The sequence below is a fragment of the Kogia breviceps genome, chromosome 1 (genome assembly GCF_026419965.1).
Source record: "Kogia breviceps isolate mKogBre1 chromosome 1, mKogBre1 haplotype 1, whole genome shotgun sequence".
NCBI lineage: Eukaryota > Metazoa > Chordata > Mammalia > Artiodactyla > Physeteridae > Kogia > Kogia breviceps.
Window position 1 is genome coordinate 175,614,733 of NC_081310.1, and position 26,289 is coordinate 175,641,021.

A 26,289-nucleotide genomic window follows, 5' to 3' on the forward strand; every position below is an offset into this window, starting at 1 on the left:
TGCAAGAGTCAGTCCCACTGGGCCTACCTCCCAGCTCCCCCAGCTCTAGTCATGTGAATGGAGAAGCTCACCGTCTCTGAGCCTCTGTTTTCTTATCTGTAAAATGGAGATAGTACCCACTTCACAGTGTTGTTATGGGGATTAAATGAGATAGGGTTCAACGAGGAGTTAGCCCATACAAGTGGTCAGTAAGTGATGGAGCTGATGCAGAAGAAGGAAGTGAGGACAAGGAGGATTTACAGAGATCCCATGGGGACTCAGATGCACCTTTTACTTAGGGTCTTTTGTAGTCACAGAATCCCCCATCCTTTGCGTAAGGTATGAGAAATAGGTGGATGGTGGGGGCTGGAAGCCTCACTTCTCCGCTCCTCTGTAGGCCCCTCTGTCTAGTTTTTCTTAGAGAGCGGGAAGCCGAGGGGTCCGGAGCCTTTGGAATATTGTGCTTCTTCCCATGGGATGCGAGTTAAACTGTCTTTTGCCTTAAGAAGAGAGATGGGTGTGAGGTATGCTGGGGCTTCCTGGTCCTGGACAGGGGGCCACATGGAGGAAACAGGGGCTCTGGGGCTCCACGTCCACAGGGCTGGAGTTGGCAGGTGGGGTATCGCCATGGGCATCGCAAATGGCTCACAGAGACAGCACTTCCCAGCTGGCCAGCAAGATATAGGGGGGCTAACACCCAGCCTTGGGGAGGGGGGCTGCAGAGTCTGAGGGCAGTTAAGGGGAAAGCAGGCCAGTTATGCAGTAGTGGGATAGCCCTAGCAAGAGATAGGATGACCTTTCTTATGGGCAGCCTCACCAGGGTTAGGAGTCCCATCCTCACGACAGGACCCCCAGCTGACCCAGGTCACTGCCTCCTCTTTGAGCCCCTTTGCTAGGATTGGTTCAGGATTCATGACTTCCTGTCTGCAGCTGGACAGGGCTGAGGACCAAACCCGGCTGGCCCTGGCCACGAGCCTTTGGAAGTCCAGGTGCAGCAGGTCAGAGATCATTCGGCCCCAGCCAAGCAGAAACTGGGCCCTGCTAGAAAAGTTGTCAGATGAAAAGGCAGAACCTATGCCTTTGCCCTTCTGTAACATAGGCTTCTCTCAACTGGAAGTGAGATTGGCTTCTTTGGTAAGAACTGATCCTAATCCCCAAAGCTACTGACCAGCCCAGCCCACAGAAAAACAGATGTGCCAAAGGGAGATCATTGTTTGTAAAAACAATGCGTGTTAACCTGGAAAGGTCTGCATAAATGTCAACGATCATTGCTGTTGTTGTTTTATGATAATAGTGATTAATAAGGAAAACAAAGCAACTCAGGTTTATCTTATCTAGAATCTAGCAATTCCCAAAGTGTGTTCCACAGAACAATTCGGAAGCTAATAGGTGTTTCTGAGGAAGAAAAATTAAAAAGAGTGAGGAGAGATTCCATAGTCAATTTTGTGGAGATTCTGGCTGAAGCAAGGTTTAATAGGTTTCTCTCCTGCAGAACCTGAGATAAATTCGTAAGCATTTGTTTCTTCCAGAGGAGAGAATTCCTGCAGCATTTTCCAGAGTTCCTTGACCCACTGAATGCTTTTCTCGTGGAACTTATTCCTCAGCCTGTGTTTTATGGAATGTACTTCGGGAAACATTTCTAGGCGTCATTCTGTAGTTAATCAGATGTAGCCCCGAATTGCATGGTTAGCTATTCTAAGCCTAACACTGACGGTATTTTCTGTGTTGCCCCATAGGGTACCACTGATGTCCCGTGCATTGGTCTCTGTCTCGACAAGGAAAATCCTAGTGCCAGTGTGTGATGGGGGCAGGGAGGGCTGAACAGGGAACATCGGGGCTCAGGGCTGCAGAGGTCACCAGAGGCTGCATCACAGGGGACCGACCTTGTGCCAGCCTCAAGCTGTTCATCAGAAGGGCTAAGGTATACCACAGTCTCCTGAAACAGGAGAGGGACAAGTGGGTGCACACAGAGCTTCCCTTAGAGAGTTGACTGGGGGAAGGAGGAGGCCGCCCAGCTCACAGCTCCCCTGTAATCCTGCTGGACCCTAAACTTCCACAGGCCCCACCCTGGGGGCTCTGAACTTTCCTCTCTGTAGCCTCTCTTCTGGTTCGATGTTGAGTTCCTTAAAGCTGGGCTATCTCTCTCCTTGTCCTCTTCCCCTTTTCCCCAGAGAAACCCCCAGTCCCTTCAGGAGTTGAAGTTACTGGTGTCGAGAATACTCCCCTCTGGAGCAGAGCTGATAAAATTAGCAAATGGAGATCCAGGATGCCCAGTTAAGTTTGAATTTCAAATAACACATACTTTTTAGTATAGGTATATCCCAAATGTTGCATGGGATATACTTATACTAAAAAAGAATTTGTGTTTCTCTGAAATTCAAATTTAACTGGGTGTCCTGGATTTTAACTGGCAGCTCTATTCTGGGGCCTAGGATGTAACCTTTTCGGTTTTGCTTCTAAAGCATCTCAGGTGAGAGAGACGAGGCCACGGGGCCCTATGGTTGTGAAGCATCAAGGAGAATTCCCACCGAAAGCCCCCCTGTGGCCCCTGCTGGTGGGATGATGGGTGTGTGTGCAGCCCCAGGTTGTCCAGCTGGGGGGATGGGGCCAACGAGGGGTCTGATTGTGTGTAGGTCACGCGTGCTCTAGGCCTGGCAAGGAGATGGACTGTGTGCGAGCCCAGAGCACTGCCCCCACGCTGGGAAACACAGGCCTTGAAGGTCAAGGTTACAGCCTGATAAGGACACAGGCGCTGAGGTCAAGCAGCTCAAGATTCAACCCCGGCCCTGATCCCAACCAGCCGTGTGACCCTGGGTCAGAGTAGCCTCACTGTTCCTCATTACCCTGCCGCCGAAAGGGAACAGTCAGAGTACCTCTCGTGGCAGGGTAAGATGAAATAGAAGAGTCCAGATAAAGTACTGAGCAGAGTGCCAAGCTCATATTAAAAATGTATGGACTTGAGGATGTGGGGAGGGGGAAGGGTAAGCTGGGACAAAGTGAGAGAGTGGCAGGGCCATATATACACTACCAAACGTAAAATAGAGAGCTAGTGGGAAGCAGCCGCATAGCACAGGGAGATCAGCTCCGTGCTTTGTGACCACCTAGAGGGGTGGGATAGGGAGGGTGGGAGGGAGGGAGACGCAAGAGGGAGGAGATATGGAGATATATGTATATGTATAGCTGATTCCCTTTGTTATAAACCAGAAACTAACACATCATTGTAAAGCAATTATACTCCAATAAGGATGCTAAAAACAAACAAACAAAAAAACACCCAAAAGGTGACTATTATTATTATTGCAACCAGCTGCGTGACCCTTCAGCTCTCTAAATTCAGTTCTTCGGTGTAAAATGGGGTTCATAAATATCAACCTAAAGAGTAGCTCTGAGCACTGGCATAAATTCTATTTTAATGGGGAAGGTTGTGGACTGAACATACGCACACAAGCCCTTCCCTGCAGCCAGCCGGCACAATGCCCCCTGTCTCCAGGGCCACGTTGAAGGAGAAAGGAAATTTAAGTTTGGTCTCAGTCCTCAGGTGCCAGCTGCCTGTCTACTTCCTGCTAGTTATCTGTCCAGGACTCTCCCCTGTGCAGCCCACTCCCCTCCCAGCCCCTTCCCTTCCTTGACTCCCAGCAAAACTGGTCTTTTCTTAGTTCCCTTTCTCTACTGTGGGAGATGGGGGGGTGGTTCCTGAGATTGTACACCTGGGATAAGTACGTAACTGAATAAACACGAATTCAGGGGTACCACACTGTGGCCCGTGGGCTGGGCACCTTTTTTAAAAGTAAAGCTTGGTTGGACCATGTATTGTCTAGGGCTGCTTTTGTAGCACAGCGGAAAAGCTGAATCACTGGGACAGAGACCATTTAGGCAAGGCCAGAAGTATTTACTCTCTGGTTCTTTACAGAAGAAGTTTGCCAACCCTGATTTACTCTGTTGTTCCCTATACATAATGCATATTTTTATATGCACATAGTATAAACTATATGTGTGTATGTGTATATATGTGTGTGTGTATATATATACAACACATTCCATCAAGGTACTCCCTCCCTGCCAGGCATTAAAGCAAACACTAGATAAAAAAAGAATATGTTATTTCTGCCCCTCAGGGAAGTCCTGAGAAGAAAATAGACACCTAAACAAACAATTACAGGCAGACTTAGCTCCCGTTTGGAAGCTGGGGTATTGTAAATTAATGAATGATTGAATTGTAATGTCGTATGACAAATGCAGGAATTGAAGTGCAAGTAAAACCCTGACTTAAATCTGCAAGTGGGGTCCAAAAAAATCCTGTCATGTAAAATGTGGGTCTGTGAGATTGCAAAATTAACCAAATGACCAGAGCAAGCCTGTGTAGTTAATGGGCTGGGAGTTCCAGGATTCTGGGAGCTTGTTGCCAATGACATTATACCTGAATTTACATTCTATCAGGATGTCTTCTCCTGGGGTTTTCCAGTTTATACAAGACGCTAAGGGTATCAAAGAGGGCTTCACAGAGGAAGTGGTACGGGGGAAAGATTGGGGGAGCAGGAGGTGAGGCAGAAGATGTCAGCAGGGGTCACATCATAGAAAGATGGGGCTGTATGAACCTAAGACTGGAGTAATCCTGACAGCAATAGGAGGGTTCTCATGGGTTTTTTTTTTTTTTTCTCCCTTTTATTTATTGTGGTTGATCTTTCAAATCATTATTTAGTCTTACATTCATCATGCAAAAGACCAGAGGTCTTTTGCCCATGCACCTTGGTGGTAGGGAACCTGCTTTGGCACGTGTGCTCCGGAGGGTGGAACAGGGCAGGACCGTGGCGAATCTGCCATTGTAGAAGGCTCAGTCCAGCATCAGTGCAGACAATGCACTGGAGGGCGCAGGGCCAGCGGCAGGGAGATTAGAGTTGGGTGCAGAGGTCCACGAGAGAGATGATGAGGATCCTCAGATGAGAAGGAAGGAGAGGGCAAGAGTGATTTACGGAGGACAGCAACATCCCAGGGAGAAGCCAGGCTTGCTGCTCCCAGAAGTCAAAGCCCAGTAACAAGAAAGGCCCTGGCAATTGAACAGTTCACAGCTCAGAGAGATAACCCAACCGGGCTAATGGAATAACCTACATGAAAAGGTTGCCATGAGTGGTTCTCAGTTTCTGCTCTGCTTACAGACACCCAGAGGAGCTTAGGCTATCCCTCTGAAATTCTGATTCCGTAGGTTCGGGGACAGGTCTAGGCATTGGTGTTTTTATAAAACTCCCCCACGTGACCCTGATGCTGAAGGGTGCAAAATTGCAAACATGAGCCAAGAGAACAGGCTTACAGCGGAGAGCTTATGCCAGATGCTGGGCAGGAGGAGGCTTGGCAGGCCAGGGCCCCGTGGACTCGTGGGTGGCGTACCCCATCTGAGGTCCTGGCACCCCTGCCTTTGTTTGCTTGACAGGTAGCAGGGAATGTACAGGACCAGGCTAAGGGTTGACTTGTCTGGTTGTCACCCCGAGTCAGCCCCACAAGAAGAATGAGTGTGAGTCCCCTGTGAGGGTGTTTCAAGGTACACTAGTCACCGTGGACTCTTATGTGGAACGGTCAGTGCCAGCATGGCCTAACGCACGTGGAAAGTACATGGGCTCGGTAGCCAGGCAGTGCTGTGGACACCCAGCTCTACCCCCAGTGAGCTATGGGGCCTTGGGTAATGCTCCAACCCCCTCTGGCAATCACACTCAACTCAACGAGAGATAATAGCCCCTCTCTCAGGGGGTTATTGGGAGGATTAAGTAAAATCATTAAGTCACACAATAAACTCTTATCAAGGTATTACTATATATCAGACACTGTTCTAGGCACTGTTCTAGAAACTGGGACACAGAAGGGAACAAAATAGATTTTTTTTTAAATGTCTGTCTTCATGAAGCTTATATTGTAGCAAAGTGGGACAAACAATAAATGAATGCATCAACTCTATACTATGTTCAGATGTAGATGTGAGAGGAAGTGGAGACAACAAGTGTAGACAATTCTTTGGGGTGGAAATATATGTAAAGCACTTGACAATGGGGTTGACACATAGTAAGTGTGCAATAAATTATGCTTACAAGGCCAAACAGCTAAAAGCAAGGGAGTTTTAAGGATTAACTAAGATAATGTGTGATGCAGAAGTGCCTAGCACAGTGTAGCTACTCAAAAGATAATGGATCTTATTCTTCCCTCCCCTGTCCATGCCCACTACCCCTCAAGTCACACACACACACACACATACACACACACACCATCTCCCCTTTCCATGTTGAGGGCTGTGGAAGAAGAAATCTTTCTTCCTGCATCCTTTCTCCCAGCCACCCTGCCACTTTGTATCAACTATATGGCCGTGGACATGAAACAAGTTACTTGACAGAAGACAAGAAATCAAAACAGATGGAGGGTGCTTGTCCAGAGAGCATAAATTACTCTTCATTATAATATGGGAACTAAGGTCTCACATTAAAAATAAAAGAAGGTATTATGTAGCTTCACTCCAACCACAAAGGAGATTCACTGTCATACAGTCACTGAGAATATCTTGTTGATTGGCAAGAGCCGGGCTTTGTAGAAGGGACAAAATTCCCCACAGCTAATCTACAATGGAATTGTTCAATGTCAGGCACAGCTTTAATAATATTGTTCTGGGCTGCCTTGGATGTAAATATCCCACTCTTCATTTTGTAAGCAATCAAAGGGAAGTTTTCTAGACAGGAGAGCATGAACGGTTATAATGTCTGTGCCAAAAAAACACATGGGCAGAATCCAGAAATCAAAGAACGCTGTGCCTTAGAAAGTCTGGCTTTTGTGGCTTATCTCTGATCTCTGTCTGTCCAGCAAGTTGTGCATCAGACACATTACAAAAGACCAAACTTTAAATGTTGCCCTTGACACTATTAAAAAGTACAAGATGGGCAAATCAGCCTGGAGAAGAAAAGACAGACAATTAAATCTGGACAATCAGGTAATCACCCTTCATTTTGTCTCAGTGTCTAGAATGATGAAGGGAGGAAGGGAACTCTTGGTCATTAAGCACCCACTATGTCCTGGGCACTGTCTCTGTCAGAAGCAGTATTGTATTCCAAAATTAAGAGTCTGAATGATGAGCCAGAAAGACCTAGATTCAGAACTAGCTCTGCCATTTTCTAGCTCTGGGGTCTTAGGGAAGTTGCTTAAGCTCTCTGTGCCTCCATTTATTCATCTGTAAAATGAGGATAATAGGTGTTGCACATGATTGTTTTGAGGATTAAGTAAAATAAATTTGTAGCCCAGGGCCCAAAACGTATGAGGAACTCAATGGTGGGTATTATAAATCTAGCTTTATTTAATCTGTACAACAGTCCTGTTATGAGTTGAATTCTGTCCCAAAAAGATATGTTGAAGACCTAACCCCAGTACTTGCGGATATGACCTTATTTAGAGATAGGGCCTTTGCAAATGATGAAGTTAAGATGAGGCCATTAGAGTGTGTCCTAATCCATTATGATTGGTGTCCTTATAAAAAGGTGAAATATGGACATAGAGACACAGAGGGAGAATGCCAGGTGAAGGTGAAGGATTGGATGGATGCATGGACAAGCCAAGGAATGTCAAAGATTGCTAAAAAAAAAAAAACAAAAAACCTACCAGAGGCCAGGAAGAGACATGGAAGGTTTCCCCTACAAGTTTCAGAGGGATCATGACCCTGCCGACACCTTGATTTTAGACTTCTAGCCTCCACAACTGTGAGACAATAAATATCTGTTGTTTTAAGCCACCCAGTTTGTGGTACTTTGTTACAGCAGCCCTAGGAAACTAATACAATTCACCCTCTAACCCCATAGGAAGAAAAAGAAAGTATCCTCATTTTTAGATGAAGAACTGAAGTCCAGAGAGGTAAAGTTTATGGCTCAAGATCATTCAGCCAGAGGTGGATGAGCTGAGATTTGAATCCAGGCCTCTCTGAGCCCGATGTCTGCCCTCTCTTCGTTCCCTGTGTGACCTCTCAGGAGCAAAGATAAAAAAGGAGGTGGGGTTGGAACTGAGACTCATCACACCCGAGTCCCAGTGGAGGTGCCAGGTCAGAGTGATCTGACTATGAGCGCTCATTAAGTGAAAAGCAGTGAGCGTTTGAGAGTGACTTTTTAAAAAGAATCGGGTTTTATTTATAGTGACGTTCCAATCATTAATTTCAAAGGAAGAAAGCCCAAAGCAGAAACAGGTTCATTAAAAATTTGATGTTAGTAATTTAAATAAATTGGGTCTTTGCGTCTCGTTGCGGAAAATGAAATGTTAGTTCTACACCAGTTCTCAGCCCATTTCCCTGGTTGGCTCCCTCCCCTCACCTTAGCTTGCTTTCTTCTCCAAATGTTTACCTGACCTGCCCCTCCCACCCCCAACACTCACAAATGTACTCACATCGCAGTTTCTGCCTCCACTGTGGCCAGTAGTGCGGGATCGTGGGAAATGCCAAGGAAGACAGCACTGTGGGATCATGGGAAATGCCTAGGAAGCCAGTAGCATGGGATTGTGGGAAATGCCAAGGAAGCCAGCACTGTGGGATCATGGGAAATGCCAAGGTAGCCAACAGCATGGGACCATGGGAAATGCCAAGGAAGCCAGCACTATGGGATGGATCATGGGAAATGCCAAGGTATCCAGCAGCCCAAGGACTATTCTAAGCTAGGCTAATAGACAGGGTGACGGAAGTCAATCCTTTCATCTGGGTTATCTCACTTGTCAGAGGTAAAGAACGGGCCTGGAGGAGCTCTTCATCCCTTAAGATAATTCTCCCACAAAAACATAAGGGCAGGGGCCCTTTTTGTCTAGTTCATTGCTGTATTACCAGCACAGAGTGCAGTAGGCCCACAATATATTTTCATCGTATGAAGGAATTAATGCATCAATGGGTAACCCTTCCAAATGACTAATTGATGAACACTCAAATATGTCCCTACAAGTGTCACACACAGTGTTAGGCTCACAGGATACACCCAAGGACTGCATGGCCCTACAGTACAGTGGAAGGATAACATCTGCCATTTTTGAGCACCTACTCTGTGCTGGGCACTGTGCCAGCCACGCATCAGTTATTATCAGTAACCTCATCAACCACTAGATATTGTGGTACTGTCCTCCTTTCTCAGTTGAGGAAACTAAGGCTCAGAGAGCTCACATGACTCAAGGCCACAGAGTGAGACAGTGACAGCACCTGGCTTCAGACCAGATCAAGCTAGTACCAAAGTCTGCCCTTTCCCTCTACAACAAGCTATCTCCTCCTGGGAGGAGAGTAGAAGTGAGAGAGAAAACCTTCTTTCTGAGGGCTCTGAGATCAGCAAGGCTGGCAAAGAGGGTCCTGGAAGACAGCAATATGGGCTGGAAGAGGGTACTGCAAGCTCTCTAGAATCCAGGCTGGCCATCTCCACCTCTTCATCTTTATTCCTCATCACTGCCACCGCTACCCTCTTATTCCAGGCTCTCTGATCTCTTAGGTTATCTCTGGCCTCAGGGCCTTTGCACATGATATTTCCTCTGCCTGGAACACACTTTGACCTAGCTAATTCTTACTAATCTCTCAGGATTCAGCATAGACATCACCTCGTCCAAGAAGCCGGCTCTGACTACTCCCTGACTGGGTTTGTTCCCCTGCCTGGTCCCTATCTCATCATAACACTTAACATGCCTTTAATCGTATGCATCTCCCAATGGACTGGGAACTTAGATTCACTTGTGTGGTACTCACTGTATCCAGGCTTTACATACCTCCACTCACATAATGCTCACAGTGACCCCAGAGGAAGGTACTATTGTGAACCGCCTCTTACAAAGGAGGAAACTGAGGTACAGAGAGGTTAAGAGACTACCTCAAGGTCCCACAGGTAGTAAGCCATCAGGCTGGGATGTGAACCCAAGCACTGAGGCTCTCGGGTCTGTACTTTCCACCACCCTGCTCTGTGGACTCTCAGGGTTGGCCTCAATAAACCATCGCCAGATGAATTAATGGAGAGGTACTTGGATGGCTGTCTGGACACGGCTGTGACCACTTGTCCTTACCTTACGGGGAGGTGTGAAATGGTAGGAGGTGGGACCTTCTGGGCACAGGCAGTTCCAACTCTAGGAAGAAAGGCAGAGGGTAGGGGGAGCTGAGTCAGGTTGAACAAGTGACTCGGGCACAGAGGAGCTGCGCCCTCCCTTTCTCCCTCCTGATTGGCGGGTCATGATGCTCCCGAGCCCTCACCAAGACCATTTCCTCTGGATAATGAGTACACACTGGCAGCTGGCGTTATTGCTCTGGCTCAGGTGGCACACTGTATGTACATCTTATTCTCCAGCTCCCCATTTTCCCCTTGAAACGGTCAGTCCGATCAGAACTCAGGTTCTTGTCTCCCTACCTCGCTGCCTACTCCAGCACTAGTGACCCCTTCAACTCCCCCAAACCTTCTGGGCCAAAGTACAACTCTGGCTGCTGGGGCAGATACGCATGAAAGAAAGGACATCGGGTTTAATGAGCACCTACTCCGTGCCCCCGTCTGGGTCCTTTCCATGGTGTTTATTGGGAAGGACTGTGGCGTCTGAGATCAGAGCAACCAAACCTAAGAGATTAAAGTGATTTCCCTGGGGCACCTCGAGTGATGGGATGAACGCGTTACTGAACCAGGTTCGTTTTGCCCGACGCACAGCAAGCCAAAGCGCTGAGACGCCGGGGTTTGCAGCAAAGAGTGTTTATTCACAAAGCAGCCAAGCGAGGAGATGGGAGTACAAGTCTCAGATCGGCCTTCCCAAAGGCAAGGGGCTTAGGGTATTTGTGGGATAAAGACTAAAGAAGCAGTGTGGTCTGAGGCGTGGGGCGCTTGGGAAGCATGGGGAAAGGTGATTGGAAAAAGGTGCAGTAATCATCTGTCTGCTCAGGCGTAACTTAAGCTGCCGGCCTCCATTTTGAGGGTGCTTAGCACCATCTGAGGGTGGAGTTTGGGGCCCTCTGATATCAAAAGTCAACAAGCAGACACTTGCGCACGTCCAGTTAGAGCTAGTCTTAACTGGCTTAATTCGAACTAGACACAGGTTCCTGGAAAACAATTCAGGCAAACATCTTATTGTTCAGTGCCACTTGGAGGACATGCAAATCTTTTGTAGCAACAGTTAAAACGACCTTGATTGGTGAAGGCAGGATACAGGTGAAATGGATTTAACTGACGCTTACCCGCAGTTCAGACATACTTCCCATCCAGGGCTGCACATGAGAAAAGGCAGGAAACCTGGATGTCCAGGTATAAGTTGCGTGTGTGGCTCCTCCTAAATGTGTGACCCCTGCAAGTACTCAGGGGCCAGGCAACCTTCAGGGGCAGCCCTGCCCTACGGAAGAAAGGAGGTCTGGGGAGGAGGGTCACCCAGGGAGGGGGCTGCTCAGAGGCCAGGGGTCTGGGCTGGACACCTGCTCACGGGCTGCGTGTCTCTCCTGCTCACAGCTCTCCCCAGCCACACGTGTGGGAACCCCGGGCGGCTGCCCAACGGCGTCCAGCAGGGCTCAACCTTCAACCTCGGCGACAAGGTCCGCTACAGCTGCAACCCCGGCTTCTTCCTGGAGGGCCACGCCGTGCTTACTTGCCACGCTGGCTCTGAGAACAGTGCCACGTGGGACTTCCCGCTGCCTTCCTGCAGAGGTAGGTGGCCAGGGAGGGCCTGAGGGGTGGGCAGCAACTTGGAGGGGTGCTGCAACTTCCAATGGGACCCAGTCTCCGTCCACTCCAGCAGGAGGTGGGGTACCCATTATGGGGAGCCCATGTCTGGGGGCCACCAAGGGTCCTCAGGGTCCCCAGGTATTCTAGGGGCTTTTAGGCCTCACTGGACCTCCTGCTAGTCCTCAGGTGTGCACTCCCTCAACCTGCTTCCCCTGCATCAACAAATTTATTTTTAGTCGGTCTGCCCTTCCCTCCTGCCCTCCTATCTCCGAAGATACATCATTTCTCTTCCTGTTACCGATGTGTCTCCTGTGCACGTCTCTCTCCCAGCTGTTATCCTATCGATCTCACCCTGGCAGTTATTCTTCTCTCTTTTCTATAAATTCAACCTCTCTCCCTATATAATGGTGTCCTCCTCCCAGTCTTCAAATATGCTCAAAACCTCTTTACCCCAACACTGCCTCCCAGAAAAACCCAACTTCCTTCAGTGCTACATCGGTCTCAGCCTCCCAGCTAGGGTAACCAGTCTGGCCTTGTTTCTCTGGCACTTTCCCATTTCTTAGCTCCAAAAGTCCTACATCCTGGAAACCCCCTCAGTCCCGGGCAAACCGAGACAGTTGGTCACCCCCTTCCCAGCCTATTTCTTACTGGCCCTGCATAATAATCAAGCTTATTTCAAAAATAATTTCCCATGCCTCTTATCTGATGATAAAAATAGCACATGATCATTTGAAGTGAGCTTAGAAAATACAGAAGAGAATAAAGGAGAAACAAAATTTACCCATTTTAACCACGATTTTCATATATTCCCTTCCCATCTTCTTCCTCTTTTTTTAAAAATTGAAGTATAGTTGATTTACAGTGCTGTGTTAGTTTCAGGTATACAGCAACGTGATACAGATATACATATATATATTCTTTGCCAGATTATTTTCTGTTATAGATTATTACAAGATACTGAATATAGTTCTCTGTGCTATACACTAGGACCTTGTTATTTATCTATTTCATATACAATAGTATATAAAATATACTATTGTATATAAAATAGTATATTTAAAAATATACTATTTTATTTATAATAGTATATATATCTGTTAATCCCAAGCTCCTAATTTATCCTCCCCCTGCCCCTGGCTTCCCCTTTGGTAACCAAAAATTTGTTTTCTTTGTCTGTGAATCTGTTTCTGTTTTGTTAATAAGTTCATTTATATCATTTTTTTAAAGATTCTACATGTAAACAATGTATGGTATTTGTCTTCTCTGACTTACTTCACTTAGTGTGATCATCTTTAGGTCCATTCATGTTGCTGCAAGTGGCATTATTTCATTCTTTTTGATGGCTCAGTAATATTCCAGTGTGTGTGTGTGTGTGTGTGTGTGTGTGTGTGTGTGTGTGTGTGTATAATATCTTCTTTATCCATTCATTTGTTGATGCACATTTAGGTTGCTTCCATGTCTTGCCTATGGTAAATACTGCTGTTTTGAACATTGGGTGCATGTATCTTTTCAAGTTAGAGTTTTCCTCTTTTCTGGATATATGCCCAAGAGCAGGATTGCTGGATCATATGGCAACTCTATTTTTAGTTTTTTAAGGAACCTCCATACTGTTCTCCTTAGTGGCTGCACCAATGTACATTCCCACCAACAGTGCAGGAGGGTTCCCTTATCTCCACATTTCCCTCCTCTCCAGCATTTATTATTTGTAGACTTTTTGCTAATGGCCATTCTGATTGGTGTGAGGTGATACCTCACTATAGTTTTGATTTGCAGTTCTCTAATAATTAGTGATGTTGAGCATCTTTTCATGTGCCTGTCGGCCATCTGTATGTCTTCTTTGGAAAATGCCTATTTAGGTCTTCTGCCCATTTTTTGATTGGGTTGTGTTTCTGATATTGAGCTGTTTGTGTATTTTGGAATTTAAGCCCATGTTGGTCACATTGTTTGCAAATATTTTCTCCCATTCTGTAGGTTGTCTTTTCATTTTGTTGATGGTTTCCTATAAGTTTGATTAGGTCCCATATGTTTACTTTTGCTTTTATTTCTTTTGTCTTGGTAGACTGAGAGAAGAAAACATTGGTACAATTTATATCTGAGAACGTTTGCCTATGTTCTCTTCTAGTTTTACAGTGTCATGTCTTCTATTTAAGTTTCTAAGCCATTTTGAGTTTATTTTTGTGTGTGGTGTGAAGGAGTGTTCTAACTTCATTGATTTACATGTGGCTGTTCAGCTTTCCCAACACCATTTGCTGAAGAGACTGTTCTCCATTGTATGTTCTTGCCTCTTTTGTTGAAGATTAATTGACTGTAGGCATGTGGGTTTATTTCTGGGGTCTCTATTCTGTTCCATTGATCCATACGTCTGTTTTTGTGTGCAATACCATACTGTTTTGATTACTATAGCTTTATAGTGTTGTCTGAAGTCTGGGAGGGTTATGCCTCCAGCTTTGTCTAATACACATTGCATACATGCATATATTGTGAATATATATATGATTGAGATTATAATACATGTAGATATTTTTAACCACCTTATACAAACTGTGACATCATGAGAAGGGTTTCCTCAGGCCACCAACAATGCCTAGCATCTTGAAAGCTCCACCCAGACTTGTCTCTCCTCATCTCCCACTTACTTCCCTGCAAACTGGCCTTTGCCGCAAATATTTTGCATCACGTTGCCAAGTCAGACAGGAATTGTTTTGGCCCTTATATTTCTTGATGTCTCAACAGGCTTTTGCATTCTTGACCACTCTTTCCTTCTTGAAACCCTCATCTTGAAATCCCATGGATCTCCGAACACCCAGGTATAAGTCTAGAAGGATTGTTTCAAGGAGTTGAGAAGTGATTGGAACAAGTAGCTCTCCTTGGGCTTTAGTTTAGAGGAAGATTTTCTGTAATTACTATCAGAAGACTAGCTCGAGGAGAAGCAGCTCCCTTCTTCCACCATATGCTCACACCCATTTTACTGTCTACACGAGTGATGGAAAATACTTGGCACATAGATCCCTTTCTCTTCTACCATTCCCATGGGAGGCATAATTAATTGATCATAGCACCCTTCCTGCTTGAGTCCAGAGGCAGCTGTGAATTCCTTTCAAACAGGCAAGCCACAAGCAATCAATCTGAGTTGCCACTTGACTCCGTGTTTGTTTAGCCCTCCGCAGCCAATAGAATTGGCCTCAGCCTTGTTGGTCCTTTTTGATGGAGCCTGGGGAAACTAGTCTCCTTTCTCGCCTTCCTAAGTCCCCTCCTCTCAGGCCCCCTTTCTAACATGGGATAACTTGGGACATGTCTCTCTTCCTGTGATTGATACCGGGAATGTCCAAACCAATCAGGTGAGACCTTGGCCCCTACACACAAGTGTGTGGCCCTGAGTGGCCTAACTGTGGTCTGAATCTGCTGTTTCCAATCTTCCTGGTAGCATCTCTACCCACTCCCTACCCAGAGGATGTCACGGTTTAACACTCTGATCTTCTAAGGAGAGGCATTGAAGTTGTGACATGGTAATAGAATGTGAAACATGATAGTAAATGAAATTAAGTACTTAAGCTGTGAAACGGAAAACACAGTTCTCGTTCTTTTTACAGAACTATAAATATCACACTTTTTTAATCAATATGGAAACTAAAGACAAATGTAGCCCATATATCAGAGGCAGAGGAGCTATCACCCTGTCCTCTGAAGTACAGTTCACATCGGTATCCCATCTTAATGAGGTGGAAATCTACAATCCCTCCAAGTATTTTCAGGAATCTTTGTCAGCTCTAGCTTCCTTTGAACCTTTAACTCACTGCCGTGCCTCACCCCTCTTGGTTCTGCTCTGCCAACCTAGGTTGAAAACTTGGCCCATTTTTTCCTGACCCCCGCCCCAAAACAAAAACCAAACCATTAACAAAGGTGTTTGCAGGCAGCACAGCCTTTGTTGGAGGTTTGTGGCAATGCAGGGACTTCACATCTCAACAATGCAAGTGGCTTGAAATGAAAATTGGAGCAGTCAGGAACCCCAGAGCCTTTCGGCCCCTCCCCCTGGAAGCTTCTCCCTGGCTTCTGGAAGCTTCTCCCTGGCTTCTGTCTTGGCAAAGCCCCGGCTTCCCTGTGATGTGCGTTGCCCCCTCTCGTCTCACTCCAGCCTCCTCCACTTTGCTGCCTCTCGACCTCGGCCCCGTCTCAGGACTTCTGTCAACTTCTTAGGCACAAGAGCCCGGTTGCCCTTGGCTTTGCCATCTCCTTACAGGCTGATGTCTCCCTCCCCGACCCAAGCTCTTGAGGTATAGGGTGATATTGTCTCTAACATAGAGAGCTTTCACTTGGAAGAAACCCTGGGGCTGGCTGTTAAAATATCTTTTTTGTTAACCCACTAGTCAAAGATAAGATGAGGGCTGCCTCATGGAGGGCTTCCTTTGCCAGGTCAGACCATGGCCCCGCAGTGCAGGGTCTGTGTGTCCTGGCATGGGGGCAGTGAGGGCTGGCCTTTCAGTGGGCGGAGTGGGCTGGGGTGACAGTTCTCCCCCAGTGTTCACATCACAGCAATAATTCATGGACGTGCAGAGCCTTTGGGGGCCACAGCTCTCTCCCAAGTTGCTCCTGATTCTCTCTCAACCTCTCAGATGACGATGATTCTTTCTTTCCCCACTGACTCGTCTCCTCCTCTTTCCCCTTAAAGCCAGAGGGCCCAGCATGGCCCCTTCTCTGGGAACTTCTTGCCTCTCTTGGAACTTCTCATCCACTCCGAGGCTTCTACTGTTGCTTGGGGACGACTCTTCAGTCTCTACCTCCAACCCTCCCTCTGTCCTGAGCTTCAGGCCCACAATGATATCAGACTCACCTGAAGCCCTCCCTGGAGGGTGCTTCAAATGCAGCACGCCCAGAACCTAAGTCTTTCTATTTTCCCATACCTGCTCTTTTTGTTGCCTTCCCCAGCTCGGTGAAGAGTGTCACCATCCAAGGTGGCCAAGCCAGACACCACAGTGGCATCTTTACGCTCCTCACCCTACTTGCCGCCTGCACCCTTAGTCACCGCGACCTGGCAAATCCGCCTCTGCACTGACACTCCCCTCCGCGCCTTTACCGCTCTTCAGGGGTGATGGTCCCAGGCCCTCTCAGCTCTCACCTGTCTCACTGCAGAGCATCTCCAGTCACCCCACCACACACATCCCAATTCATTCTCCACTGCAGGAGTGAACTTCCTAAGACACAGGTCTGACAGCATCACACGTTGCTCAGACTTCCGCCAGTGACTCTTTATCACTGACAGGGTCAAGTTCAGATTCCTTAGCATGGAGCACAGGGCCCTTCCGGAAGGAGTCCGAGGCTGACTTTTCTAAGTCCTCTCTAAGTAGCTTGCAATTAGCCACACCAAAAATGCTCCCTTGCAGAATGCACACACCGAGGAAGCCAGCCGAGCGTGTGAAATCTTGCTTTCAGAAGGACTTCAAGCCCCGGAGACTCCCCGGGGCCTGAGGGCCCCGAGACAAAGCTCTGCTCAAAACTGGGAGGGACCAAAATGCTGTCCCACTCTCTGAGGCCCCAGGGCCCTCCACTGCCTGCGATTCGGGTCCATTTCTCTGTTCTAATTCACCACGTGCTGCAAGAAGAGCATGAGAAGCATCCTCGATAATGTCTGTGATTTTCGGAAAGTGATTTTCCAAACTGCTCTTCCTTAGTAGGCTGAGCTGAAAGGAACAGAGAAGGGTGGTCCTCGTGTGCCTCGTGGTACCAGGAGCTGTGGTCATGCCAGGATTAATGGGTTCAGACTCAGGGAGGATTAAAGCCTCTTGGCCTTTCTTTCTCTCGTGTAGAACTCTCAAGGGCTGGCATCTGTAAGTGGATAAACCTCATCCACTGGGCAGTGATCCGTAAATACTGTCCGTAAATACTTGCTGAGTGAACCGATGGCTGGATGTGTCTAATTCACCATCAGGATTACGTAGGCATACGAGTCTGAAAGGGAAATTACTGGCCTGGGTTCGCCAACCTGCCCGGCAGCTCGGAGTGACACGAGCTCTTTGAGTCCCAGGCTTCACAGAGCAGTTTGGAGGGTGGTGCCTCTGCCTCAAACAGGAAATGCCACCTGCCTGGCTGAAAGGTGAGCTCAGTCTGGAGACACAGCCCAGACCAAGAGGGAATGGGGGCCATCTAAGGTCTGGGGGAAGAGCAGGTGCAAGTCTCACCTCGAAGGAGGCCCAGCCCAAGGCTCCTAGTCCGTCAAGGCTTGGCCCATGTGGCAGAGGGAAGGAGGCAAGGTCTCCCTTCACTTTGTGTCACTTTCGGCACCTTTTCAAAGGCAGAAGTCCCTGGGAGCCCTGAACCTTGTGGAACCTCTTTGATCCATAGGAAGGGAGACCATGTGGATTTCAGCAACAGGCGCCTGACTTGTGAGGGACATTGGCCCTAGATCAAAGAGGGCCGCATGGGGAAGGAACCAGGTTCAGATGCTCTGAGTGCTGAGAGGCAGGTGGTAGAGAGAAAGCAGCCTGAACAAGAAAGACTTTGCCCCTGAGGTGCAAGCCCAACACTGCAGGCTGCCCCCAAAGCCAGGGAGACAGGGATTTGGTCTGCAGCAGCTTGGGCGGCCAGTGCCCAGATGCGTTCCAAATTTTTTGGCCCCAGGGAGAGGAACCTGTGAAATCTGAGACAGAAGCAGCGTCAGGCATGGAAAGAGCTTGGATTCAAACCAGCCTACATTCAACCCTAGCTATGCCAGCTCAGAGCTCTGGGTCACCGGCTAAACCCTTCTGAGTTTTAAAGCAGGGACATGAGTAGTGGCCTTAAAGGGCGATTGCTTACTTGTTCATTCACTCAGGATTTAACACCTTTTGGTTGAGTACCTACTATGTGCCAGCCAGTCACTGACTGAGTCCTTATTTATTAACTGCCTTATTTATTAAGTGCCAGACATTGTTCTAGATGCAGAGAATTGCAGTGATGAATAAGTCAGACCAAGTTCCATGATCTCACGGCGTTTACGTTTTACCATCCTCAGGCAGAAAACAGGCAAAAAAATCAAATAAACAAATTTCAGATTATAAGCAACTGTGAGGGAAATCAAGTAACTAGTAACAAGGAAGGCTGCTTTAGAGGGAGCTGTCAGGAGGGGACTCTCTGAGGAGGTGGCATTTGAACTGAGTCCTGAATGACAAGAAGGATCCTGTTTTGTGATGACCTGGGGAAGGGCGTTCCCAACAAAAGGAACAGCAGGTGTAAAGGCCCTGAGGTGGGAGAGAGCTTGTTAGAGGAACAAAATACAGACCCACAGCGGGCAACGGAGAGTTGGTGGGGCGGAGGCGAGGGGAGCGGGTGTGGGTTTGGTTCTAAATTCAGGAGGGAGCCAGGAAAGGCTTTTCAGCATTTTCTAAAATGATCACCCTGGGTGCTAGAAGGGAGAGGGATTGTAGCTGGCAAGAGGCGCAACTGGGAGGCCAGTTAGGAGGCAGCTATTGCAGGTGTGCAGGCTGGAGACGATGCATCTCGGTCAAGGGTGGCCGTGGTAGAGGTGGAGGGGAGGGGGTAAATTGGGGCCGTGGTTTAGGGGCACAGCCAACAGCCTTGCTGATGGGGAAGGCATGTAGGTGCTGATGGAACAAAGGGACAGGGTTGACTCCTAGGCTCCTTCTGGAGTGCTGGCAGGGTGGCGATGCCAGTGACCAAGATGGGGACAACCGGGACAGGGGGTAGGAAGTGTGTGCCCTAAATACAGTCAAGAGAGCTCATTTTGTCCAGGTCAAGTTTGAGATGCCTGTGAGATCTCCAAGTAGGGGGTATCAGTTCTGTGGCTGGGGGCAGTTCCAAGCTAGAAAGAGATCGGGAGAGGGATGAGAGACCCTACATGGCAATGGAGATAGCCAGGAGGGTCTGGGGACTGCATGCTGGGCCCCCTTGTGCTGTTCAAATTATACAACATACAGAAAGCACCAAATACCATGCCAGACAGTGTGGACCTTGAGTGATTCTAAGCACAGGGACTTGGCATGGCCCATGGCTCCCAGAGGGCATTCCTAACTACGGGGTCCCTCTACTACCGCTGGTGTCACTAGTCCTTCTCCTGTCGCCTTTGCCATCACTACTGTTACTGTTAACAGAACCATGCAGAACATGGGCTCTGGAGTCCGGTCGCCTGGATTCAAATCCTGGCCTTGGCGCTCACACCCGCAAGCTGAGTGATTGTGGGTGTGAGTGCCCTTCTCCGTGCCCTGGTTTTCTCACATGTGAATTATAATAACAATAGTACTTAACTCAGAAGGTGAAGTGAGGCTCACGTTGATCAGTGCTCCACTCGCAGCAGAGGGCCGTATTCACAGTAATGACTCAATGACAGTTAGCTGTCGTGATTCTCACAGCCACGGCCATCACTGGCCGGCATTTATCAAGCACTAACTATATGCCAGACCTTGTGTTATCTAATTTAATCCTTACAGAAACCCCAGGAGGTTAAGATCTTACAGCGAGGGAACTGAGACCTGGTGAGGTGAGGTACTTTGCCTGTGGTCGCACAGCTGCCCAAGTCCACGTGCCTACCAGCCACGATCTTGGCCACCCCCATCTACTGTAGACAAGGACGATGGCCTGTGACCCATGGCAAGAGACTCATGGTGGCACCATTACTTCCAGAGCTCCTGCAGTTTGGTCCGGGACCCAACAACTTGGTCCCCTCATAGGTACACCCCCTGCACGGGTCCACCAGGCCAGGGACTGCCCCGTGTGCTGTGGTTTCCCTTTGACCGTCCTCTTTAACTTGTACCAGGAGCTCTTTAGGAGAGAAGCCCCAGGGAAAGGGCCTGAGGTGGTTCTGCTGGGTAGATGCCACTTTGGGGTGGAGGCCAGGGTCTGGAGGACCAGGGTCTCTTATGAAGAAACCTGACCCAAGACTCACCCACCTCTACCTGAGCGTGGGTGGCGGGGTCCTAGCTGTGGAGACTGCACAAAGCCTCTGCCTCAGGCCCCTCAGGCAGAGAAAAGGGGGAGTGGGAAGAGGCTTCTCCCACCTGGAAAACCCCCCTCCAGGATCTGGGGCTTCCAGAAGCCTGTGTCAAGACTGGCATTGCAGTGAACAAGGCCTGAGAGGCAGAGAAATAGGTGGATAATGGCGTGGGTCTGGAGTCAGAGAGTTATAGATTTGAATCCTGGCTCCAACATTTAGTAGCCAGGTGACCGTGGGCAAGTTTTAAAAACTCTCTGAGCTTCAGTTTCCTCATCTGTAAAATGTGGGTGACATAACACCTATCTCTTTGAGCAGTTTGAGGATTAAATGAGAAAATGCAGGTACAGCATTTAACACAATGCCTGGCCTGTAATGAAAGTGCAACAAAGAAGAGGTACAGAGCCGAATACCATGTCCTGTTTACGTTCATCCTCTCAGAAGGTCACCTCGGGGGAAGTATCTATGAAGAATTCTGGGGGTGGCGGAAATAGCGGTGCTTTCGGGCAATTGGCAATTTCTTAATTTTAAGAAGGGGTGTCCTTGATAAAGCCAAGGATAAAGGGGCAGAATCCTGAGGCCCCAGAAGAGGGGACTGATGAGGTTGAGCAGGGACACGGAGCTGCACAGTACAAGGAAAGGGGGAACACTGCTGGTGGGTTTGGGGCAATGATGCCCTGGCTCTCTCAGCCTTGCACTTGAGTTGTAAGATGGTAGCTTCTCCCCAGTAGGGGGCTAATTGGAATTTTCCTTTCTTCAGAGGCTGAGTAGCCCTGGGGAGGGAGGATATGGGTAGAACCCCAATGCCAAGGGCCCCAAAGCTTCTAGGCATCCAAGATTGTGCCCTGGAATTGGCCTGAAGTGGTGGGGTGGGGTGGGGAGGAATACAATGTAGTTTCCTCCATTCCTACCTGAAATTTGTGAGTCACTGGAGAGTTAACAGACATCAAAGGGAGCTGAGGGATAGTTCTCTAAAATTATAGTTAATTGAGGAAATTTCAGTGGAACTTAAAGACAGTCATAAATAAAGTCATAAACTTGGAAAGGCAACTATCAGCATAACACACCTGCACCCTAGAATATACATGACTTAATAGCAATGTAGAATGCCCATCACCACAGAAGGAAAAAGTGTAAATTAATATTTTAGGAGTGTGGTGTCAGCTGAAGGTTATATTTTATGACTCTGAAGTTGTAACCATGAAATATGATACCTTGTTTAAAGTGTGAGAAAACCTCCAAACAACTTTTACAGCATCTTCAATCAAAACAGAATGGTGCAGGAACAAGGGTTTCAAAGGAGCCTAAGAGGCAGGGAAGACTCCAATGGCAAAGGCGCCATCTTCAGAGTAGACAGGTGCCTCTGGCTAGAGGGTCTTAAGCTCTGAGTGCTTGGTTCCAGCGTCATTGACTAAAATTGGGAAGTTTGACTGTCTCAGGATGGCTTACCAAACTGCTATCAAGCAGGGAGTGTTACTGAGCCAAACCTGGGTCTGCTCGCCTGACGCACAGCAGAGCCAAACTGCTGACACAGGATTGTGGTGAAGGAAAGTACAGCGTTTATTGCAAGACCAAGCAAAGAGAATGGTCAGCTCATGTTTAAAAGACCCGAACTCCCTGATGGCTTTCACAGAAGGGTTTTTAAAAGCAAGGTGAGGGAGAGGGTCACAGGTGCCTGATCAGCTCATGGATATTTCTTCTGATTGGTTGGTGGTGAGGTGATTGGGAGTCAACATCATCAACCTTCTGGTTCCAACAGATATGGGGTCTACATGCTGGTGGTCAGCATGCAGTTAACTTCTTTCACCTGGTGGGGGTTTTAGTCTTTGCAAAACAACACAAGGATATGGCTCAGGATATTGTCTATAGCCCTTGAGGAGGAACTAAAGGCCCTTGACTTTGTTTTATGGCCAAATTATTGTTATTTTGTCTTGCTTGACTCTTTTCCTTTTTTTCTGCATTTTTTCACTTTTCTAATTAAATGTACTCTTTGGAATTCAGGGAAGGCCTAGGACACTAAACCTTTTTCTTTTTTTTTAAACATCTTTATTGAAGTATAATTGCTTTACAATGGTGTGTTAGTTTCTGCTTTATAACAAAATGAACCAGCTATACATATACATATATCCCCATATCTCCTCCCTCTTGCATCTCCCTCCCACCCTCCATATCCCACCCCTCTAGGTGGAGGTCACAAAGCACAGAGCTGATCTCCCTGTGCTATGCGGCTGCTTCCCACTACATATCTATTTTACATTTGGTAGTGTATATATGTCCATGCTGCTCTCTCACTTCATCCCAGCTTACCCTTCCCCCTCCTTATGTCCTCAAGTCCATTCTCTGTCTGTGTCTTTATTCCTGTCCTGCCCCTAGGTTCTTAAATCATTTTTTTTGGTTTTATATTCCATATATATGTGTTAGCTTATGGTATTTTTCTCTTTCTGACTTACTTCACTCTGTATGACAGACTCTAGGTCCATCCACCTCATTACAAACAACTTAATTTCATTTCTTTTTATGGCTGAGTAATATCCCATTGTATATATGTGCCACATCTTCTTTATCCATTCATCTGTCAATGGACATTTAGGTTGCTTCCATGTCGTGGATATTGTAAACAGAGGTGCAATGAACATTGTGGTACATGACTCTTTTTGAATTATGGTTTTCTCAAGGTATATGCCCAGTAGTGGGATTGCTGGGTCATATGGTAGTTCTATTTTTAGTTTTTTGAGGGACCTCCATACTGTTCTCCACAGTGGCTGTATCAATTACATTCCCACCAACAGTTCAAGAGGGTTCTCTTTCCTCCACACCCTCTCCAGCATTTATTGTTTGTAGATTTTTTTGATGATGGTCATTCAGACCAGTGTGAGGTGATACCTCATTGTAGTTTTGATTTGCATTTCTCTAATGATTAGTGATGTTAAGCATCCTTTCATGTGTTTCTTGGCAATCCTATATCTTCTTTGGAGAAATGTCTATTTAGGTCTTCTGCCCATTTTTGGATTGGGTTGTTTGTTTTTTTGATATTGAGCTGCATGAGCTGCTTGTAAATTTTGGAGATTAATCCTTTGTCAGTTGCTTTGTTTGCAAATATTTTCTCCCATTCTGAGGGTTGTCTTTTTGTCTTGTTTACAGTTTCCTTTGCTGTGCAGAAGCTTTTGTTTCATCAGGTCCCATTTTTAATTTTTTTTTAAATTTCCATTTCTCTAGGAGGTAGGTCAAAAAGGATCTTGCTCTGATTTATGTCATGGAGTGTTCTGCCTATGTTTTCCTCTAAGAGTTTTATAGTGTCTGGCATTACATTTACGTCTTTAATCCATTTTGAGTTTATTTTTGTGTATGGTGTTAGGGAGTGTACTAATTTCATTCTTTTACATGTAGCTGTCCAGTTTTCCCAGCACCACTTATTGAAGAGGCTGTCTTTTCTTCATTGTATATTCTTCCCTCCTTTATCAAAGGTAAGGTGACCATATATGTGTGGGTTTATCTCTGGGCTTTCTATCCTATTCCATAGATCTATATTTCTGTTTTTGTGCCAGTACCATACTGTCTTGATTAACTGTAGCTTTGTGGTATAGTCTGAAGTCCGGGAGCCTGATTCCTCCAGTTCCGTTTTTCTTTCTCAAGATTGCTTTGGCTATTCGGGATCTTTTGTGTTTCCATACAAATTGTGAAATGTTTTGTTCTAGTTCTGTGAAAAATGCCATTGGCAGTTTGATAGGGATGGCGTTGAATCTGTAGATTGCTTTGGGTAGTAGAGTCATTTTCACAATGTTGATTCTTCCAATCCAAGAATATGGTCTATGTCCCCATCCGGTTTAATCATCTTTAATTTCTTTCATCAGTGTCTTATAGTTTTCTTAATACAGGTCTTTTGTCTCCTTAGGTAGGTTTATTCCTAGGTATTTTATTCTTTTTGTTGCAGTGGTAAATGGGAGTGTTTTCTTAATTTCTCTTTCAGATTTTTCATTATTTGTGTATTGGAATGCAAGAGATTTCTGTGCATTAATTTTGTATCCTGCTACTTTGCCAAATTCATTGATTAGCTCTAGTAGTATTCTGGTAGCATCTTTAGGATTCTCTATGTATAGTAGCATGTCATTTGCAAACAGTGACGTTATTACTTCTTCTTTTCCAATTTGGATTCCTCTTATTCTTCTCTGATTGCTATGGATAAAACTTCCAAAACTATGTTGAATAATAGTGGTGAGAATGGACAACTTTGTCTTTTTCCTGATCCTAGAGGAAATGGTTTCAGGTTTTCACCATTGAGAATGATGTTGGCTGTGGGTTTGTCATATATGGCCTTACTATGTTGAGGTAAGTTCCCTCTATGCCTACTTTCTGGAAGGTTTTTATCATAAATGGGTGTTGAAGTTTGTCAAAAAGCTTTTTCTGCATCTATTGAGAAGATCATATGGTTTTTCTCCTTCAATTTGTTAGTATTGTTTATCACATTGATTGATATGCATATATTGAAGAATCCTTGCATTCCTGGGGTAAACTCCAGTTGATCATGGTGTATGATCCTTTTAATGTGCTGTTGGATTCTGTTTACTAGTATTTTGTTGAGGTTTTGCATCTATGTTCATCAGTGATATTGACCTGTAGTTTTCTTTCTTTGTGACTTCTTTGTCTGATTTTGGTATCGTGGTGGAGGCTGATACCAAAGGAGGCTGATGGTGGAGGCTAAAAATTTTTTAGAAGCAAAAGGTGGGGGATACTGGGGGTGGGAGGGGAAGGGTCTGTCCCTGGGAATATCCAACTGGATCCGCTTGGTTTCAAGAAGTGTGATGTAATGGAGGAGACCACAGTCCTGGTCCAGAGATTCTCAGCTGGAATCCTGAGTTGGCCACGTAGTGCATCACCTTCTGAAAGTTACCTTCTAAACCTTTCTGAGCTTCAGTTTCCTGTATCATTTATTTGTTCAACAGATATTTATCGGGTGCCTGCTATACACTAGGAAATGTGGTAGCTGCTGGGGACAGAACAGACATGGCCTCTGCCCTCATGGAGTTTACTGTCTAGATATTAAATAAATTACTAAGTTGATCAATTGATTATGGGAAGGTATGTGGTGCTCTAAAAGTATATGATGCAGAGAAGGGGTATTCTGTTTCTGGAACGATCCTTGAGAAGCGACACTTAGACTGGGACCTAAAGGCTAAGGAGGGGCCAGCCAGGCCCAAGGAGGTAGGGAAGAAGTTTTCAGAAAGAGAAAGTAGCCCTCTCAAAGGTCCTTGGGCAGAGAGATGCTTGGTGCAACAGAAGAGCTGGGAGGAGGCCGGTGTGGTTACAGAAAGTGGGCAGGTAGAGGCTGGTATGAGGTGAGGCCCTATGAGGTCCTTGTCAGCCCCTGGATAGGATATTCTGAGTGACAGTGGAGTTGTCGAAGGTCCCTGCAGAAGGGCGTGGCATCATCAGGTCTGTACTGTTTGGGATCAGTCAGGCTTCTGTGTGAGGAATGGGTGTGCTGGGGTGGGAGGGATGCTTAGACACAGGAGGGAGACTTCATGGCTGGGCTTGGACCACGATGTGGCTTAGGGTAGAGCAGATGCAGTGAAGACAGGAGACCGAATCTAGAGCCACTTAGGACAGACAGGCTTTGATCACTGTTGGGTGTGGGGTGCAGGAGGGGTTGAGGATGTCCCCCAGCTCTGGCATGAGGCGTGGGGTGAATAGTGCTGACACCCTCCGTCCAAGACAGGAAACTGGAAGAAGGCTGAGTGTCAT

At 46.8% G+C, this 26,289-nt stretch overlaps 1 protein-coding gene across 1 annotated transcript in view; it reads left to right on the plus strand.

The window, feature by feature from the left end:
• CSMD2 (CUB and Sushi multiple domains 2) overlaps nucleotides 1-26,289 on the plus strand; it is a 655,429-nt gene that overhangs the window by 212,059 nt on the left and 417,081 nt on the right. The window contains exon 4 of the mRNA XM_059070872.2: nucleotides 11,421-11,615. Coding sequence (XP_058926855.1) covers nucleotides 11,421-11,615 — 195 coding nt within the window. The remainder of the gene's footprint in view (nucleotides 1-11,420; nucleotides 11,616-26,289) is intronic.